Raw genomic sequence first — 19,050 nt, 5'->3', positions numbered from 1 at the left:
TGAGGACAGGAGGAGAGGCAGTGCTTCCTGAATAAACAGATACAAGTGTGTCCTTCGACTCGGTATCTTTACGTTGTGTATGCTGCCATCCAGCGGCTGCTTTGCGCTATTACATCAGCAAACTCAGTCTTTCTGTATCCGGGTCGGCGGATCATGATGGCGGCCACCGCGGACAAAACAGCCGGCATGAGTAAAATGCTGCAGTTTATGAAACTTATCGGACAATTGAAAGTGAGTTATTATAGAAAGAGAACCAAGACACCTCTATGTTGTTATTGTAGATGTGTACATGTGATATGTTCCTGCAGCTTCGTGTGTTTTTTGCCACCAAACCTTTAGTGTACAGTATTTCCCCACAACGGAAAGCCAGAAAAATCTATCACCAGAAGCCAGAGATATATTATCTTTTAGGTCTGCTTACCCGCTTTACCTGCAAAAACAAACAAACAAAAAACTTAAAACTATTCCTACTTGCACTCACGACGAGTTACCAAACACAGTGAAGTCAGTATCTGCACACAGAGTGTCCCCCAAAAAACCCCTGATGAACCAGTTATGAGACAGATATCTGCATGTGTGTCACTGATGGCTGATATTACTCGCAGAGGGTGCCGCGGACCGGCTGGGTGTACAGGAATGTGAAGAAGCCGGAGAGTGTGTCCGACCACATGTACCGCATGGCCATGATGTCTCTGACCATCACTGACCCCACAGTGGACAGGGACAGGTGGGTCCCATACACCTGAAAATCAGTTTTTACACCATTATCTAAAAGGAAAGCTGAAAAACATATAAATGTTCCTCTTTTTATGTGCTCTGGGTCTCTTCCTGTTAAAAGGGACTTCTTCCTTTCCGACATGGCGACAGCTGTCGCCATGTACTTGCTCATAGGAGATCACAAGGAATTGCTCTTTCATATTGCAAGGTTTTTAGCTTGCAGTATAAAGGACCTTGACTGTTGTTGTGAACTCTTGTGTCTCCAGGTGCATAAAGCTGGCTCTGGTTCACGACATGGCAGAGTGCATTGTGGGAGACATCGCGCCATCAGATAACATCAGCAAAGCAGAGAAACACAGGAGAGAAGAGGCAAGCGACTTCATCATAAAGGAGGCAAATACTAAACTTGGCTGTAGTTGTAACTTCTCCTTGCCTTTCAGGAAGCGATGAAGCAACTAACGAGTCTTCTTCCGGAGGCTCTCAGACAGGAAATCTACACACTGTGGGAAGTACGTCTCTGCAAACATGGCATTTGTTGCTTCCTGGCCATGTGCTTTATAATCGGGATGCTTTGTCCTTGTGCAGGAATATGAAACTCAGAGCAGCGCAGAGGCCCGGCTGGTGAAACAGTTTGACCAGCTGGAGATGATCCTGCAGGCGCACGAGTATGAGGAGCTGGAGGGAACACCAGGAAGACTGCAGGAGTTCTTTGACTCCACAGCCGGTACATCTCCAGCACATCTATCGTAGCATTTACCCATTTTTCTACTCGCTCTGATCTTGCTGGGCTGTCTTTAGGTCGTTTCCACCACCCGGACGTTCTCCAGCTGGTCAGCTCTATGAACAAAGAGCGAGAAAGTCACATGACCAACACAGATGGCACAAAGACGTCTGAGCCATCGCAGGCTGCTGATTCGGTGCCTGAAAAAGACCACACAACGTCACACGCTTCCTGACTGTAACACGCACACAGTGAACAGGACTTCTCAGGTAGACAGAGATGCTGGATTCAGACAAACAGTCTGTACAGGGACGCACAAGCTGTAATATTGTTTTTGTTTTTTTTGTCTAAATCACACCAGTTCATTGTTTTAGTCATTGTTTTATATGTTTTCAGTTTACACACATTATTGCGTATTTTAAACCAAGACAAAGTTAAAGCAAAGACTGAAGATTTGAAGTAGCAAATGACTTTTAAGGAACCGCTACGTTTACATATTCTCTAGTAACGCCATTTCTTGATCTTGTATTTGTGACAGCTTGTGTTTTTCAGTTATTTGATATACATGTACATCTTTAGTGTTTGATACTTGAATGTGAATCAGGTATGAATCTAAAAAAGATGCGCTCACACTTGGCTCCTGAAAGTAAACTTAGAGGCTTCAAAACCCAAGTTTGGCATCACATTTATAACTGTGGCGAGGGCTCTCATCTTAACTAATTTGGTGCTTTAAACTTTTCACCTGTGCTGGTGTGATTAGATCTGTGATTGGCTGAACAAATAAGGTGGTGGAGTAGGTCTGATATCAGTTATTGTCAAAGATTCCTTCAGACTGATCTCAGTCGTTCTGCATTTTTAAATTAGACAGAAATTATCTGCAAACCTTCCACAGTCTCTGAGACTGACTGGCGGATGCGACTGTTTGCAGACAGCTTGCCTCCTAAAAGCTGACGTTTGCAATCATCGTGCAATCAAGCAGTTGCGTGTATGCAACACCTTCAAGCTTTGAGCAAGCATTTAATCACCTCAAGCTGCAGCTGGTTTAAGAAAATGAAAAAATCAATACCAGACACTGATTTCTTTATAGATGGAAGGAGGTTGTGGTCTTATTTTTATTCATGACTGAGCTCTTGGCTTGCTCTGAATTAGAAGGTAGCTTTGTCGAGCTAAGTGTGTCCAGTGATTTTCTTTTGAGCTGATTTAATATCAGTTTGCTCACCAAACGTTGTCTCGTTACGATTGTGCACAACAACACATGAATTGAGCTGTGGTTTGGGTAAGGCCTTGAAGGGGACTGGCGGCGGCTCCCGGGCCTGGCAGATCCTGGCAGAAGTGAAAGAATTGAAAAATGGCAGGTAGGATGGGGCATGAAAACAGCTTGCAGAACTGGGTGATCATATATAGATAAGAACAGGAAGTGGCGTGTTTAGAGACGTGGTCCTGGTTCTGAAATTCAGATACTTTAATGCAACAGTGTCGCTGCACCATTACATTGTAGTCCATAAATGATAGGTGTGTTTTAGAAACAATGCTGCAGATAAACGATTATTTTAGTATTCTGCAGGTATTAATGTTTGTTCTGTTTTCCTCATGCTTTTCCAGAGTGCTGTTGAAACTGTAGAGTGACATCAGGTTTGGTTCAAACAATCTTTATTATACATACTAAAGTCATAAAAACAGTTATTGATCATTCACATACAGTGTTATTGTACATGATGGTCACAGTTATGTCTTTTTGTGTTTATGCTGTAAAGACATTTATTACATAAAAGGTTTATTGAAATCAATTTTCCAAAGACAGAACAGAACGAGTTATTTTTAGTGAGTCTGTTTCTGTTTATGGATTTTATTGAATGTATTTCAAGGGCCAAGCATCTTCTCATGGGAGAGGACCAAAAACAAAAGTTTAACACATGGAAGAGAAAGTAAAAACTACAAAACACAAACGATTATTTACTGCAAATAATACAAAGACAAAGTAATGAGTTTGCCACACAGAGCAGATTTGAATAGTTGCAAAGATCATTCTCATCGTTTACGGCACCAACATTTTAGTTATAGTGACACTGAATTCAATTTTTCAGCGTTAAAATGTTCGTTAAAATCTGAGCTCATGTAGTTTCACTACATGCGTAACAGCATTCGCTGGATTAATGCGTCACATTTACAGCCAAGAATTGTGCTCCCGATGATACATCATGTCACACTGATGCTTTTTCACATATACACCACTGCTTCCTGTAGTTGCTCTCACAGTTTGCATTTAGATATTCAAACAGACCCCAGCTGCAACTCCCAGCTGACTGCTGGCTGCGCCTCCCCAACCCCATGTGTATATCAGTACACTGAGTATATATCGTGAAATGCCGACGACAAAATGTTTTTAGATGCCACAGTGAAACCCGAGGAGCTAGATCTTCTGTAGTAGTGTAAAATCCTTTATACAAATGTCACCCAGGATGTTCAGGTTGATCGGTCACATTTTTACAGCATTAAGTAATAAAATTACTTAATTTTTTAAATCACAAACATATTTCTAGTAAAGATGTGAAACAGCAGTTTTCTGCTGTCCTAATAAAGAAAGGTAGCTGTTTTAAAACTCTCATACTGATGCGGTGTTGAACATCTACTGTCACTTTTTCCACTTGTCTTAAATTTACACATCTCACGGAGGAATCGGCCTTTTGTTTTGTGTCTGGGGAAACTCAGCTGTGATCTGACAGCCAAGTGAACTACATGAGCACAAATGTGCCAAATAGAAGAAGAAGAAAGTACCAGCTCGATATGCGGGGTTTAGGTTCAGTCTGTCTCCTGAAGTTGATGTGTAATCAGCTCAGACTCGTTTCATGTCGTGTTTCAGGTCATTTAAGGCCTATCTGCTAGCTGCTCCTCCCCAACCCCATCTCATCAACATCTGTGGTGTAACGTGGTTAGGAAACCTCTGGAGGACAGATGGCATTCATCAAATCCACTAAAAACCCTTCAACACTATAAATAGAAGGAAAACATTATAGGCTCCTTGCTCTCATTAGTCCCCGTATCATATGAGGTTTAGAGTTGATCTTTTAAAATAAAAGAAGACGACTGCAGCCTTAGGGGTCATTTTGGGTAAATGTAATTATTTAGGTTTTAAGACAATCTGTATTCTGCAAAAGCGCCTTGACACTAAGGATCAAAAGGTGTTGTGCACTGTTTCAGTCAGAGCTTTGAGTTAAAGTGCTGCGACACATCGGCAGCGGAGTTCCCGTTTAAGCCCTGGCTCGTGGTCCGGGTGGAGCCTTAACACTGCCTCTCAGAGCTGTCCATCAAGTTGTTGGTGGGCGTGTCCTGTGAGCTGGCGTGCGCTGCGGATGACAGGACGTCCTCAAAGCTGCCCCCACTCCCGGTGCCGCCAACCTTTGTCTGGGACAAGAAACAAAGGCACAAAAGTGTCACTGAAGCTGTCGTTCTTGTTCTGTGGTGCTACAGAGTCGACTCAAGGTGGCAGACTTTTACAAAGACTGAAGCTGTCGGGCATTTGCAGGGCGTGTACATGGAAACAGGAGTCATTTCACCAGCTTTTGTTCCAACTTTGCCGACCACCACAGCAGATTTCAAATCAAATAATCAACATGTGATTAAAGTACAGATATTCAACTTTGATTCAAAATGCCATTAACTGTTTAAGAATTTACATTTTCAGAGGCTCATAAAGTAACTGGACAAACTAACAAATTTGTATAACCCGTGAACATCACCACATCCTGGATAACTTTGAGATGCTCTGGTGGGCCTTTACACTTTGAAACTTCAGCTATTGTGTCTGCTTTGTTTGTCATTAAATAAGGGAACACGAGTCACCTGATTACAGAACCGCTTGTCAGTGAATTTTCCAGTTACTTTTCAGCCACTGTTTGTAATTCATGAACCGTTAATGCAGCTGTTTTGTAAAGCCTCTTGAATTAAAGCTGAAAGTCTGCACTTCAATCACAGCTTTATTGTTTGATTTAAAATCCTCTGTGATGGTGTACAGCGGAAAACATACAAAAATTGTGTCTTAGGCCAAGAAATCATGTACCAAACTGATCATTTACATCACATTTAAAGCATCCATACATGAATGAGTGAAAATGTGCTTTCAGTCAATTTGAAAACCAAAACTCTTAATGTAAACCTCTCTGGTGATCTAGTTGGGTAAAAACAGGGTCAGTTTCACAGCTTACTAACCCATGAATGTTGCTTCCTAGTACACTCCTCTGGACTCTTAGGACTTGTTTTGGTATCACTATAAATGTCAGTAATCAGTGGGTTCCCTGTCAGAGTGTAGGCTCATAATTACACACTAATTATAGTACTTTGTTTTATGCGTCAGTACTTAGAAGCTGCAACCTGACCAGCTTCTTTATGTGCAGCGTTCACATGAAATAGTTTTTAGTTTATCTTGAAAAACATTCAAAAGTGCCCCTAAATGCCTCGGATTAAGTGAGACTACTTTTAAGGCAAACACACTCTGTTTGAGGCTTTTCACATGTTATCACTTTATAATGCTAAATCTCTCTCTCACACACACACATGGTTACCTTGATAGTGGAAACTGTGTTCTCAACTTTCTCTTCAAAAGACCTGAAGCTGGGAGAGTTTCTGTGAAAAAGGGAGGGAAAGATTATTAAAAAATAAACCACATTTTGCTGTCTTATCACATGAGCACACAATTATTTGTGAAATCCTCTTCTGAAGTAGAAGAAGCTACTTTTGGCAGCGCCCTTATTCAAAAAGGGGTCATGTTTGATTTGTAAAATATTCTGAAATAACACAATGGGGGTTTTTTGGTACTGCAACACAAAAAAGTCAAAATGACCTGAAGAAGTGAGCATGTGGAAAAAAACACACCAGGTATTTTTCCAGGTGTGTCAGGGTCAGAGTGCCTTTAACTAAATACAAAGCAGTGCAAGCGTTGCATTAACTCCTAAAGACTGCACAGGATTTTTTTGTGTTAATACACAAAAACTTCAAATTTTAAATGATCATCTCACATATAAACATCTCTCTCTCACTCACACACACACAAAGACATGCACAAAAGCACAGAGTGGTTACCTCATAGCGGGCATGCTCATAGAGTGTTTGATAGAGTAACTGTCCCCGGAGAGCGTGGTGAGAGAAGAGTTAATGATTAACACAGGTTACACGCACTCACCAAACCAGAAACAAAGCCAAGAGTCAGAGCAGTGCTTAGCTGTTCTGTCCTGATGCTGTGCATGTGCAGAGTGTGACAGAGGATTACGTACAGGAAAGCAGTTACATGTCAAAAGATATGCAAGCAAGGAATTAGCAGCAGCCACTCCAGAGTTTCTCGTGTATTTTCATTAATCTCTCTTCAATAGATTTATTAAATAAAGCTATTAATTTAAAACTGAAAAATCCAATGTGGTACTAAATTTGTTTTTTATTAGCTTAGCTTTAGCACTCTCTGCACAGGGAAGTGCAGCCACTCATGTGACTCAGTCAGGAAGACAGTTTCTCTCCCCGAAAACAAAACTGATGTGATTCTGGGCTCAGACCAGAACCTGACTGAGTCCATACTGTGCTGTCCAGTTAGTGCTATCAGCTGATCTGACTGAGATCTACTCACTGCAACAGACTCCTTACTTTGATAAAATCTACTGTGTGGCTCCTTACCCTATGGAGTTGGATCTTAGGAAGCATGAAAAAAGACGGAAAAACATTTTAGGATACTTGGACAAGCCGATGTCAGCATTACAGTCACACTCTGTCAAATTCACTTTACCAAACATTAATATCAATACAAAACTATTTAACTACAAAAGGCAAACTACCACTACTACACTTATTTTAGGTAACACAAGTAACCAACTCTTTGAAACTTGACTCTTAAAACATGTGTAAACAATCTGTGTTAGAAGAAGAAAACAGAAGAAGAACAAGGGAAACAGTGTCACAGTGACTGGAAACCCAGCTGTGGAACTCGGTTGACAAACAACAGTGTAAATCATCTTTGTAACTGTGTTACAGACTGACTTGATTTGACAGTTTGTTTCTATTAATCTACCTGTAACGTGATTTTCTGTAGGTTGTGGGTTGCTTTTTTTGGCGTCATTGGTCAGTGTTAATTGCACAGCATTAACACATGTTATACCAGACAGGCAGCTCCTATTCATATTTGCATGAACATTTTGTGGCACATCCAGTATTTATAGTTCATTACTAAATGTTGCAAGTTAAACCTTTCAACATTTTTTTGTTAATGATCATGATAGATAGATAGATAGATAGATAGATAGATAGATAGATAGATAGATAGATAGATAGATAGATAGATAGATAGATATCCACAGCAAAAATATTCGAATAAGTTCATGCCCACACAAACCAAACCTGTGTAGAGTGTGAGAACATACCTCCGTGGGAACAGTAACTCTAGACCAAACATGCTGGAATATACCAAAGATAATAAGTTGTTGCTTTTCTGCAATTGATATCCTCAAAAAAGGATACATTAAATTACACAGGGAAGTACTGAAAGTATAGTATAATTTTAATTGTATAATTAGAATAGTATAAAAAGTATATAAGTACAGTATTGGTATAGAATAATTAAGTGTAATTGTGCTTCCACTTAAAGCCAAAGAAAGCCAAACTGTCTGCAGAAAAGACTTCTGATTGATTTCACCACTATTACATTATTAATATGAACTATTATTATTATGAAGCACTAGCAACATGGGCCTGGTGACATTGTGATGTCCTCACTGGGCTTTTGGTTCCTAACCTTCAAAAGCTTTTTTTGTTTTCACCTGCACATCCTGGAAATACTTTCTGCATCACCATTGCGCTGTCACGCAGTCATCTGTGCACATTTAACACAGGGACACATGCTTTCCTGCAAAACACCCCAACATTGTGTGTGTGTGTGTGTGTGTGTGTGTGTGTGTGTGTGTGTGTGTGTGTGTGTGTGTATCCGTCTCTCAAACAGAGCAATGCAGACTGTCAGCTCAACAACAACAGAAAGTGACCGAGGGAGACAGCTGCTGCCTCGAGCCCTTTGACTCAGAAAGCAGCTTAGTGCTTCTTACATAATCTGATGCTGCCTTGAACTGTTTAGACCAAGAGTCAAAACTCTGCTGTCTGAGACACAGAGATGGGTAGCACAGATAGAAAGTGTCACCGAGCTGGTTAAAAGTGGAGGCGCACGCGGGGCAGATGGGTTCAACCGGAATGCTTGTGTAAGTTACACAGATGAGCCGATAATGGAGCTTTAAGATGATCAAGTGCCTGCAACGGGCACATTTAAATGGTATCTTTTGTGAGCTACAAGCACACATGAACAACATTTAAAGACTGAATGGTGAAAAAGTTCAAAGACTAAAGCAATTAATGGGATCAATCCATGTGTTTAGACAAAGGAAGCCTGGTTTAATACAAGATGCTCTTGACCTGTCAGCAGAACTACTAGCACAGCTTTTATTAAGATAAAATCCACTTTTAGACAAACAATGACTGAAAACCTTCACAAACAAGGGCTTCGATTCATTAGCACATATTCCTCTGCAGAAGGACGACATTTAGCACACTATTTGGCGAACATGCTTCACTGAAGAGGCAAGATGACTTTAGACATTTGAAACAGTTTATCTAATCTATGTTTAAAACCGTTTGCAGATCGGGTGTCACAGAAGGCAACGCCATGTGTCCACAGAACAACCAAATTCATTGGGTGACTGTGGCCACACGGTTTGCATACAACTACTGTCACTGTTAAAGCTGTTTGGCAAGTGTGAAGCAGGAAATTCAATGAACATGTGACCATCAGTCTGTACCTCATATCTCCAATCTTCCTGGTGATGGTGCTGCCGAGCGTGCTGAAGGCTGCCGAGGTTCTCTGTCCCGCTGTGGAAAGCGTCTCTGATGTCTTCTTGTAGCTGCCAAAAACCCCCAAAACAAAACACACAAAGGTGCGTGCAGTGAAAGATAAAGACGCATACACAACACAGGCTTGTTCGGAGAAAACAAAAGCATGAACATGCTGTAATTAAAACTTGCACTACTGAGGTTTTACAGGAGCAAATGGAATAAGTCACAGTTCATGTTGGGTGATTCCTTTAGCTGATAATTCATATGTGCAATTATTTTTACAAAGCCTCACTTCAATCACTGGTAATAAAAATAACCATCTAGCTTATTTTGAAATTATTTGTTAGCGTTAAGTAAAAAGGCGAACACATCACTTTAAGGCCCTACTTTGCTTTTTTGTATTGTAGAAATTTGACATGAATTTATGTTGGGCCTGTTTGCTTCCAGATCGTCTATCACAGCTTCTCGCATGTCTGTGTTGCCCAGTTTCTCTAACACCACACATTGCTGTGGTCACCCTGGTTCATTATAGATGAGGATGGAGTCTGTGTGTAAGGTGATCTTCGGTGAAAAGTGTAACTGGATAAGAAAGCTGGCCTTCAGAGACTATCCTCTTGCTCTTCTTTGTCTCTTGCTGTCTGGATAAAAGCTCAGTGCTGACCATCTGATCAGAAAATTTGATTGTTTCTCTGGAGACAGAGACACTAAAAGATCTTACAGAAACAACATTTTGGAGATGAGAAGATGGCTCTTTAGCTTAGTATTCCCATCAAGAGACTTACCAAGTATCTTTGGAGCTAACTATTATCACCTGGTCTTGTACAGATAAATGAAAAATTAAAAGGAAAACCCAACACAATAGTATTTGGGTTCCTGCTAAGGTGTTAGGTTAATACATGCTGCCAGAACAGCTTCAGTCTGTCCTAGCATGTCTCTGAAGGTCTAGTGAAGGGATAAAAATAATTCTTATAGAAAACATTCCCGATCACAGTGATAAGGAACGCAGTGTAACAAGCACCGGATTCACATGAGATGTGGTGACTGGGCATGATTCACTACTTTTCATTTTATCCAACCATCTGGATGTTATCTTTGAAAAAAAAAACACTCCTTTTGAGATAGAAATGTAGGATCACTGGGTAAATTTGATCACTTTGCACTTAACTGCTAAACCATCATGTTTTTCCATCCGTTAACTATCCCTGCTTGTCCTACAAGCCTGAGTCGATCGCAGTGCCATGCATGCAGAGCATTACAGAACCACCAGATCTTCTTACTATGGAGGTCGAGGCTTTCTGTTTTCCTTTTAATTTGTCACCCTCTGAGATTTTTTGGAAAGAACAGAAAACCAGCACATTTCCCCAAACTCCAAACTATTCCTATTAATCTTTAAATAAGATCAACTCCTGCAGATCTGCATGAACATCAAAGCCCCGGTAAAATCAAACCTAAAACCTGCAGGGCTGCACGTTTTGTACCATTTCATTCACTATTAGGTTGGTAGATAGTTGTACACTTTTTAAAGCACACAGTTGAAATCAATATTTCTTTAAGGGAATTTTTTTTTCAGAAATACACCGACAACTTCTCTTTAAAAAAAAGAGAAGTACACAAACAATAAATGTTTCCTGTTACAGGTAGGGAAGTGACATTTAAAAGAAAATCATAGTACAGTACAATGACTTCCAGCTGCTAAAGGGAACATGTACTACTAATTGTGCACTGAGGACAACCATAGCCTTCAGCACTGGGTGATGTGTTTTGATCAGGTTTATGGTGTCTGTTACAGTGAGCACAACAAAGATAACAAATCACACACATGCTGTGCAGCCAGGAGCAGAACATTATGTTTTTTTAATTAGCTTTTTGATATCTGGCACTCGTTTTGGATAGTCAATGCTGGCTGTTAAGAAGAGAGAAACCTGCTCTTTGTGTGATTACTTTGAGTGTGTCCTATGAAGGGCATCAGTGTTTACAGCTAACATAAAAGCCATTCTGCCGTGTACACTTCGAAACACACACCTTATTAAGCACACAAATTCTTTCTTTGTTTCTTAGCTGTGTGATGTAGCCTCTCTCTCTCACACACACACACTGTAACTTACGCTACTGAGCTCTGCATGTCGTGCCAGCCTCTGCTGAAGTTGGTTTTGAGCTCGCTCAGAGGAGTGATGCCCAGTTTCTGTTTGAGCTCCGCATGCTGCTTCTCTTTGGAAGACAAAACCTGCCTCAGTGTGCCGATCTCCTCTTCCAGCTGGACATGCACAGAAAGACACAGCTTCTAAAGTGACTTCATAGACCGAGATAAAAAAGTCATCATCCTAATGCTAAAGATATATTTGTGTTCTTGTGTGTGTTTACTTTAGCTAACTCTTGCTGAATCTCCTCCCTCTCTTCCTCCGTCATGGAGGCGCTCAGGTTGACGTCTGACACAAAGTCTTCATCAGCCTCTCTCAGTGGCTCCGAATCTAGAAAACCTGTGTGAAACACACACAAAGGCACCATAAATGCACTTTAGCGTGTCCATGTGTGACCTTAAAACTGACGACACCCTAATGACAAGGTGTGAATTCAACATTTCAAGGTGAAAATCTGGTCTCTGACCACCAGTAAATCTGTACTTGGCGCCGATTTATTTCCTGGTATTGTTACTCGTTTTGTTGCCATCGTGTATTTTTAAATGAGCCATGTCAGAGACAATCTGGCATCCATGCCTCATTCTGCCTTTTTCTGCTTCATTGTTTTTTTTGACTCTGCTTTTTCAACGTTTTCTGTGTCTGTCTCCATCTCTGATCGTGTCTCTGACAGTTATGTAATCTGAGGCTGCAGCCTGTAGTGCCCTAATCTGGCTTAACTGATGTGGATTATCGTGCTTAAACTCTGCTGACCAACACCACGGGCAAACACAAACACTCAAACAAGATGGGTTGAGACTTCAGGGAGGAGAGCAAATTTTAAGTTGCAGTGATTGATTTTCAGTTTTGTAGCAAATGAAAAACATGCGCTTGGGGAAAAGCGTTGAATTGAGATTAAAGACATTATGTAAAACCTCCGCTTGCTTACAAGAGCAGCATCGCAGCCGTCTGCCCAACTTACGAGCTATAAGAAGTGAAATATGATTAGACAGGACAGAACACACACATAATTCAGATACACAAACAGAATGAAACAACTACAGTAAATGACGCTTTCTGATTAGCAATGTTTATTTACCTTTTAATTCTATTGAAATAATAGTTGCAGAGAGGTGCAAACACCCAAAATAAAGCATGAGCTGAAGGTGAACTCGCTTAGACTATTTTAGTATGATCCGTCTTATACTGTTGCACCATTTGCTTTTATGATATTTGTAAAGGGCTTAACAGCAGCACACAGTACCAGGAAACAGCAGGAGGGCAGTGTACACACAACGCAAGAAAGGTAAATACACGCAAGTCGTGTGTCAATGAACACTTAAAGTTATCCCTTTAAATGCTGACTCAGACGCCATTTCGACAGGATGGAAGTAAAACGTTTTCACGTACCTGCGGTGAGGTGTCCCCTCTCTTGATGTGGCCGCATTATAAGACAGGTGAGGGGACAGTGAGGTTAGTAAAGACTAATGTACTGCACTGTGTCGCCACTCTCCACTGACTGTAGTGGCTACTTTAACATATCAGCAGTTCAGTTCTTTGAAAACTAAGGTTAAAGGGGACACAGCAGCAGCTCATGCAGCAAACTCACACACAAAAACAGCGTACAGCACGAAACTCAAGCACAGCTTGCAGCAGTTCAGTCCGTTGCAGGTCTTTCTACAGTAAAGAGCTTTTTCTGCTAACATTACACAGCAGGAGGACAATGAGATTTTAAACCCCTGCGGTTTCAATAGAAGCTTTTCATGTCTGTCTTAAGTGCACTCAGAAAGCAGTGTCCCTGTTTACACAGCCTTAAAAAGCCAGGCAGAGCCCCGGTTTAGATATTTTCTACCAGAGTTGGTAAAGCTTGGGAAACAAAACACTACACAACACAACACACCATCTCTGCTGAAGTTCGTCTGCAAGGTACAGATTATGTTTTCTTTTCAAAGTGCTTTTGAATATAAAGGTAAAAACCACTGCAAGGTAGCTATGAATGACCACATTTGAGTGCTGTTCTTTACTTGTTAGCTGATGATTTTTGCAATTTTTTGGCTAACCTTGATTTCCTTTTAGCTAACTTTTTTTTAAAGACCTAAGCTATGTCTGTCTGTCCAAAACCTTTGAGGTCCACCAAAATATTGCTTTAGCTAAGAAATACCCTGGTTAAGAGTAGTTATAAGGCATCTTATGCCTTTATTTGACAGTGAAATATAGATAAGAGTGAAAGGGGAATAACCTGCAGAAAGGTTAATGTTCATTGGGTAAAATCAAACAGACAGACATTGAAAACAAGATTCAGTGTAAGATCAGGTACTGACAATCTCAATTTCCCAGGTCTTCACACAGGTCTAGAGACCAGTTGGGGATCCTCAAACAAGCAGTGGTTGCAAAGGAAAAATGTGTATTCTCTGACTGGCTGGCAAGTGGTTGCTGGCAGTCGCTAGCAAGAAACTGGTTTCAAAGAAACGGTGCTACTGCAGTAGAGGCGATGATTGGTCGCCTTCAAAGTAAAAGTTTTGCGATAATACACAGCATTTGATTTCTCCGTGTCTAATTGCTGTCACACTTTTTCAAATGTTGCTGAAGCTCGGTGGTTTGTTAGCAAGTGTTTGCAGGCAAGTCTGTGTCTTCCATGCAAACTACAGTGGACGGTGACAACCTGCTAGTGACAAAAGCAATCACAAGCAAGTTTTAGCTGTGGGACGTTCTCCGCGACTGACTTCACCTGGCAACAGCAACCAGTTCAGAAAAACACGTTTCCCTAGCAACCAGAGGTTGCCAGGTGTCAAAAACTGGTCTCTAGGCCTGTGTGACTGACACTTTTTAATTAAACAGGAGCAGTGGGCCACTAGAAATGTGCAGGCAACATCTAACAACGAGAAGATTAAACTTTGTGAAAAGTTACAATGCTAATTTCATGTTGTTTTTATAATACAATATACAATATACAATATAAAAACTATGTTCTACAACAAAAAAAACTTTTGATTGAACACTTAACATATTGTAGACACTTGGTAACAGAAAGAAAATAAATTCCCCCAAAAATTGCAGGAATTTGGATTTATTAAATTTATCTGATTGGTTAATTGTTTGATTGCATTTTCCTTGTTGCTGCTGTTAGGCTGAGTGTGGTCTATATTTGAGACTAAATGCAAACTGTATTATATACAGTGGGGTCTGTGTGTTTGCTTTTTAATTATAACCGCTAGGGATACATCCCATGTGAAATTCTAGATGGCTATTATGTTAACGTGACACGAGTGATAAACAACAGTCACTGCCACCTCTGAGTGCATTCTCATTTGAGGACACCACAAAAATCATGTATCGGCAGATACAAATAATTCAATCGTTACTGAGATAAAAGACTGAATTTAGTTTTTAATAGCTTTGTCACAGATCAGATTGCCTGATGCTTACCATGTTGCTTGTGCCAACAGAAGCCCTAGGGGTAGCTGTAGGTTTAAATGTTCAGCCAAAGTGAACGACTGATCTAATCTACAGGCTCTATATCTACATCCCTTGTCACCTGTGCTGTCCAGCTGCATATCCCAAGCGGTGGACGTGGCCCAGGTGTCAGACACTGATGTGTGACCCCACCGGCTGTCCCCTGAGGGTGAAGTTTTACCCCATTCTGTCAGGTTTTCCCCATTTTGGACGACGGAGGTAAAACCATATGAGCTTTTCCTAAGGGACTCCTCATCAGAGGGGTAAAGCTTACCTTGATTCAAACCTGAGTAAAGTCACAGTTTAAAACATGTTCAGTACCTGAGGAAAACAGAATTTTTAATTTTGCAAGCAATTAGTTCTTATTTAATATTTTATCTTAAGGAAGGGGAAAAAGGCAAAAGTGGGAAAGCTCACAGGCTGTGAAACTGCCTGTAAGCATACAGGAAGTTCCTGCAGACAGAACAGAGTGCTTACTGGTTTAAGGGAAACACAGGAATGTGAGTAATTTCATACTAAGGAAATCATCCTATCAGTCAGCAACATCTCATATAACTGCCAACGTTTTTTGCTAGTGGTTTTACGTATACAGTATATCCCTCAAATGGTTTGCACTGTAACAGAATTGCATTTTCTTCCAAAACTGATGAAAGACGTCGAAACTTCACCCAGCAGACACAATGTTAGCATTTACAAGGTTTCATAAAACCTATGGAGGCTTTTTAAAGGAGACAGCTGCATGTGGTGGAAGAAAACACAATTGGTGAGAGCTGAGAGTGTTAAATGAAACGGTAACGTTGTGTACCGCGATACCGAAACAATCCACCGAAGATGTTAAAATGCTCTGAAGGGCTGAGGTGGACCATAATTTTCTGTAGCTATGAGCAAAAACCTGTCATATTACACGTAGTATATCTTTTTCTGTTCTATTGCAGAAACATTTCGTGTGGTTTAAATGCATTCCCACATATACATTCATATTTCAGGTCTTTGAAAAAATAGATTATTTGTGATTTAACAGGTATCATGCACTCAAATCAGCCTGATCACTGCTGCTTTGGGTAAAGTTATATCAAATTCAATGAAAGGAATGACTTTCCCTTCAATTTAAGGAATAAAATTCCAGTCTTTTTGTCTTTTTACTTGTTGGTTTATTCGCACAGACCAAACTCACTCATCTGACTGTTCATTAAATCAACACTGAATAACAGAAGGGCAATAAGTGCTCCAGTAATTCCTATAGACAGGCACCTTTAAACATTCTGCACCTTTACTGCTTCAGCATTGCTCAGAGCACCACTGCATGACGTGGTTTTATGCTTTTTGTGATTCAGGGTGGATTTACGGGTTTCTTTTGCTTTACTGGGAGAGTTGAGTCTTACCCTGCTCTCCCTCGTGTATGGCTGAATCAACCCATTCCTCTCCGGGGCCCATGCTGCCCCAGTCCACCACTGATCCACTCAGAACACTAGAGTACATCTCTGCAGCGGAGCAAGGCAGCAGGGTGAGGGGACACAAGAAATCCGGTTATACATGCAAACATGGAGACTTCTCCTCCCTGACAGCTGTAGTTAGGCCCAGCTCAGTGCAGGAACAGGAAACCTGACTTTTGACCCTATGTGCCACTGATATGAACTTCTCCGAGTTCTTTAAACATGATGTAGCTCCTTCTTATTATTTAGAGACCCAGACCAAGAAGAAATCAGTGCCACAGAGGGTTCACAATGGGATCTTGTATAACTTTGAAACAATCCAGAAAGAATATCTGAAGCTATTAGGCAATACAAGCTCCCTTCTTGCAGATGAAATCTCATTACACCACACTCCAGCACTACAGGAGGAAGTTGGCCAGGATAAGGCCAGTTTCACTTACAATATGTCCCTCTGGTTCCACATTTTGACAATGAGGCAAAGCTGACTGGCAAAAACAGTTTTTCCAGGGAAGAAAAAGATCACGTACTTGGGTGGAAAAACACTGAGCATACATTTTAATCTAAAAAGCATGTTTTATGGTAATAAAGAAGAATAATTTCCTCAGAGGTGGGTCTTATACAGCAACATGTGTGATTTTAGCTACTCAAAGCAGGTCATACCAGACTGTGAGGGTCTTTTAGCACTAACACTGATTTATGTCATAGGGTGCTCAGAAGAAAATTGTCTCCTTCTTTACTGTCCATTCTGTGTGTCTCCTCCCTCCCCCTGCTTTTTTGTGGGGGTGAAATACCTTTGGTCACAAGATTACCATTCGGCCCAGCGGTCATGTGGCTATGCTAAATCAGAGGCTTGGGGATGGTCATACGGCTGAAAAAATTAATTAAAGCTGGCAAACAGTAGATACTGCACATAACATTTACAGCAGTTAACACAAAAAAAATCCCTGTTCCAGACATTACAGCTGCTTGTACATGGGTAACCATGAAATATAACCAAAAGTATTGCTTTATAAAAAACAAATAAGTTGATTATAAAGTTCATATTCCCATATCAGAGTCTTTTCCCCCCTTTTTCCTCCCTCTCTAAGCCTTTCCGGCTTCCTGTTAGCTGTAACAGGTACCTATTTAGAATCAGACTGCAAAAGAATGCAATTACCTACCTGAATAAGCAATCCTTTATATCCCACACAAGCAGAGCTACTGCTCGAGCTCCAGCTTTCATTTTCACAATTCATTTGGTCTGAGCAGTCAGTCAACGTTATTTATCTATAGCTTGGAGTCACTCTGTACTCTAAAAACAACACAGATTCTTTGCACTGCTGTAGAAAACGAAAGCAATGCGTCTTCTGTAAAGCCTTTTGCAGCAGTGATTTTATCTCCTGCAGTACCTGCAGCAGACCAAAGCGCAAAGGTAGTGGACAGGGGAAGGATGGAGGGGGGCTAAGCCAATTCCTGAGGTGAATAGAAAGCATTCTGGCTTTGCAGAACTTCCACAAATAGCCTGAAAGTCACCACATAGAGGGGGTAAACAGTAGCCAGCCCAGGATTTGGTCAGGAGTTTCCATGTCGTCTTACAGTGTGCGTGCGTGTGTGTGCATGAAGCTTCTTAACTGTTGCACTGCTTCTTAAAAACGCAGCACCCTCAACAAACAGTCTTTACACTGAAGGCGCCATGCAGCAACAGATGAAGCTGACATAAGCAGCAGCAGATGCTCCGCTTTATACACTTTTCCCCCCCCCCCCTCTTCTCCATTCCCACAGCGACGTCATAACAGTGGCGCGTGCAACACTCAAGTTCAACTCATTATCAGATCAACTGGAAACAAAAAGTAACGCTGCGGATTCAGTTATCCCGGTCTGAGAGGTAAGAAACGGCACTCACTCACCTTGCTGCCTGGTTTCCATGAGCGACGCACAGGTGAGCTTCACAACAAATAATAATAAAAAAAAACGCGCTCTGAGTCAACAAGGATCGGCCGCACGGGCAGCTGCACCGCTCCTCGGGTCAGTCCGTGTGTCAAGTTTCCTTGGATGTCACGCGCGCTGGGCCAGTTCCCGGGCGGAGCCTGCAGCGCGAGCCAATGAGCGCGCGCAGTTTTAATGTAGTTAATTTGCTCCGTGCACAGGAAGCTGCGCTCGGTGGACACAACGAAGATGCCACAGCGACAAAGGTCCAGAAAATAAATGTTTGTTGGAGGTGGAGAAATATTTTCATTTTCATTATTAAAAAACAAACAAACCGGAACATAAAAATACAAATAAAGAGATAAAAATAAGGTAAATATTTAAATGTAACCATCTTGGATGTTGTGAGCTACTAGTACATATAAAGTAGTGCATGTACTACACCTCTGCACTGTCTGTGCACTTATTATTTCACTCATGTCTAATTGTACATTTTTTAATCGATTTCATTTTGTGCTGTAATTTAATTATATTTATTCATGTAATTTTTTCTAATGTATTTTTATTCCCGTGTTTAACACTTTGGTCAGTGGTTTCTGTTTTTAAAGTACTTAAGTAAAGTAAATAAGGTTGGCTTTGCTCTTACTGGTGTGTTTGTACCACTCCTGACACGACTACTCACACTTCAGTTGAACACTAAATAAGCCACTTACACTTAATGTTATTACTTGTTTTTAAGCCATTAATGAATCTGCCATTTTTTTTTCAGAATTCATTACACCGCTGTTTTAGTGTCTACTTGTTCATAGGAAATAATGAGGTTTTGGCCTTAGACTGCCCATGGTTATGTTGGCTT

The 19,050-nt window shown here is 40.9% G+C and overlaps 2 protein-coding genes across 8 annotated transcripts; one reads left to right on the top strand and one right to left on the bottom strand.

Annotated features, from left to right (window-relative positions):
* The first annotated feature begins 97 nt into the window (after nt 1-97).
* On the top strand, nt 98-3,225 carry hddc2 (HD domain containing 2). 2 transcript variants are annotated; one of them, XM_026194788.2, is made up of 7 exons: nt 98-231; nt 606-727; nt 984-1,086; nt 1,158-1,226; nt 1,303-1,441; nt 1,516-1,707; nt 3,041-3,225. In XM_026194788.2, exons 1-6 carry the CDS (start codon nt 154-156, stop codon nt 1,671-1,673), a joined length of 669 nt encoding a protein of 222 aa, XP_026050573.1. In that variant the 5' UTR covers nt 98-153; the 3' UTR covers nt 1,674-1,707; nt 3,041-3,225. The 2 variants fall into 2 exon arrangements, with proteins under 2 accessions (XP_026050573.1, XP_080146033.1); XM_080289907.1 differs by having other exon boundaries at nt 1,516-3,225.
* tpd52l1 (tpd52 like 1) lies at nt 3,072-18,873 on the bottom strand. 6 transcript variants are annotated; one of them, XM_026194780.2, is made up of 11 exons: nt 18,176-18,852; nt 16,239-16,337; nt 14,939-15,142; nt 12,814-12,834; nt 11,651-11,766; nt 11,395-11,543; nt 9,256-9,357; nt 7,097-7,111; nt 6,515-6,553; nt 5,998-6,058; nt 3,072-4,840 (listed from the first exon to the last, which is right to left on the bottom strand). In XM_026194780.2, exons 1-11 carry the CDS (start codon nt 18,192-18,194, stop codon nt 4,718-4,720), a joined length of 948 nt encoding a protein of 315 aa, XP_026050565.1. In that variant the 5' UTR covers nt 18,195-18,852; the 3' UTR covers nt 3,072-4,717. The 6 variants fall into 6 exon arrangements, with proteins under 6 accessions (XP_026050565.1, XP_026050566.1, XP_026050568.1 ...); XM_026194781.2 differs by lacking the exon at nt 6,515-6,553 and having other exon boundaries at nt 18,176-18,873; XM_026194783.2 differs by lacking the exon at nt 16,239-16,337 and having other exon boundaries at nt 18,176-18,681.
* Nucleotides 18,874-19,050: the final 177 nt, after the last annotated feature.

The sequence above is a fragment of the Astatotilapia calliptera genome, chromosome 15, assembly GCF_964374335.1.
Source record: "Astatotilapia calliptera chromosome 15, fAstCal68.1, whole genome shotgun sequence".
In the NCBI taxonomy this organism is placed as follows: domain Eukaryota; kingdom Metazoa; phylum Chordata; class Actinopteri; order Cichliformes; family Cichlidae; genus Astatotilapia; species Astatotilapia calliptera.
This window is presented reverse-complemented; position numbering and strand designations above follow the sequence as displayed.

What these genes read in the sequence shown, in the direction of transcription:
- hddc2 (XM_026194788.2), top strand. Translation starts at nt 154, where the DNA reads ATGATGGCGGCCACCGCGGACAAAACAGCCGGCATGAGTAAAATGCTG. An exon ending in AACTTATCGGACAATTGAAA is followed by an intron (nt 232 to 605) that starts GTGAGTTATTAT and finishes TATTACTCGCAG; the next exon opens with AGGGTGCCGCGGACCGGCTG. An exon ending in CCCACAGTGGACAGGGACAG is followed by an intron (nt 728 to 983) that starts GTGGGTCCCATA and finishes TTGTGTCTCCAG; the next exon opens with GTGCATAAAGCTGGCTCTGG.
- tpd52l1 (XM_026194780.2), bottom strand. An exon ending in GACATGCAGAGCTCAGTAGC is followed by an intron (nt 9,358 to 11,394) that starts GTAAGTTACAGT and finishes GGTTTTTGGCAG; the next exon opens with CTACAAGAAGACATCAGAGA. An exon ending in ACACAGTTTCCACTATCAAG is followed by an intron (nt 4,841 to 5,997) that starts GTAACCATGTGT and finishes TTCTTGTCCCAG; the next exon opens with ACAAAGGTTGGCGGCACCGG.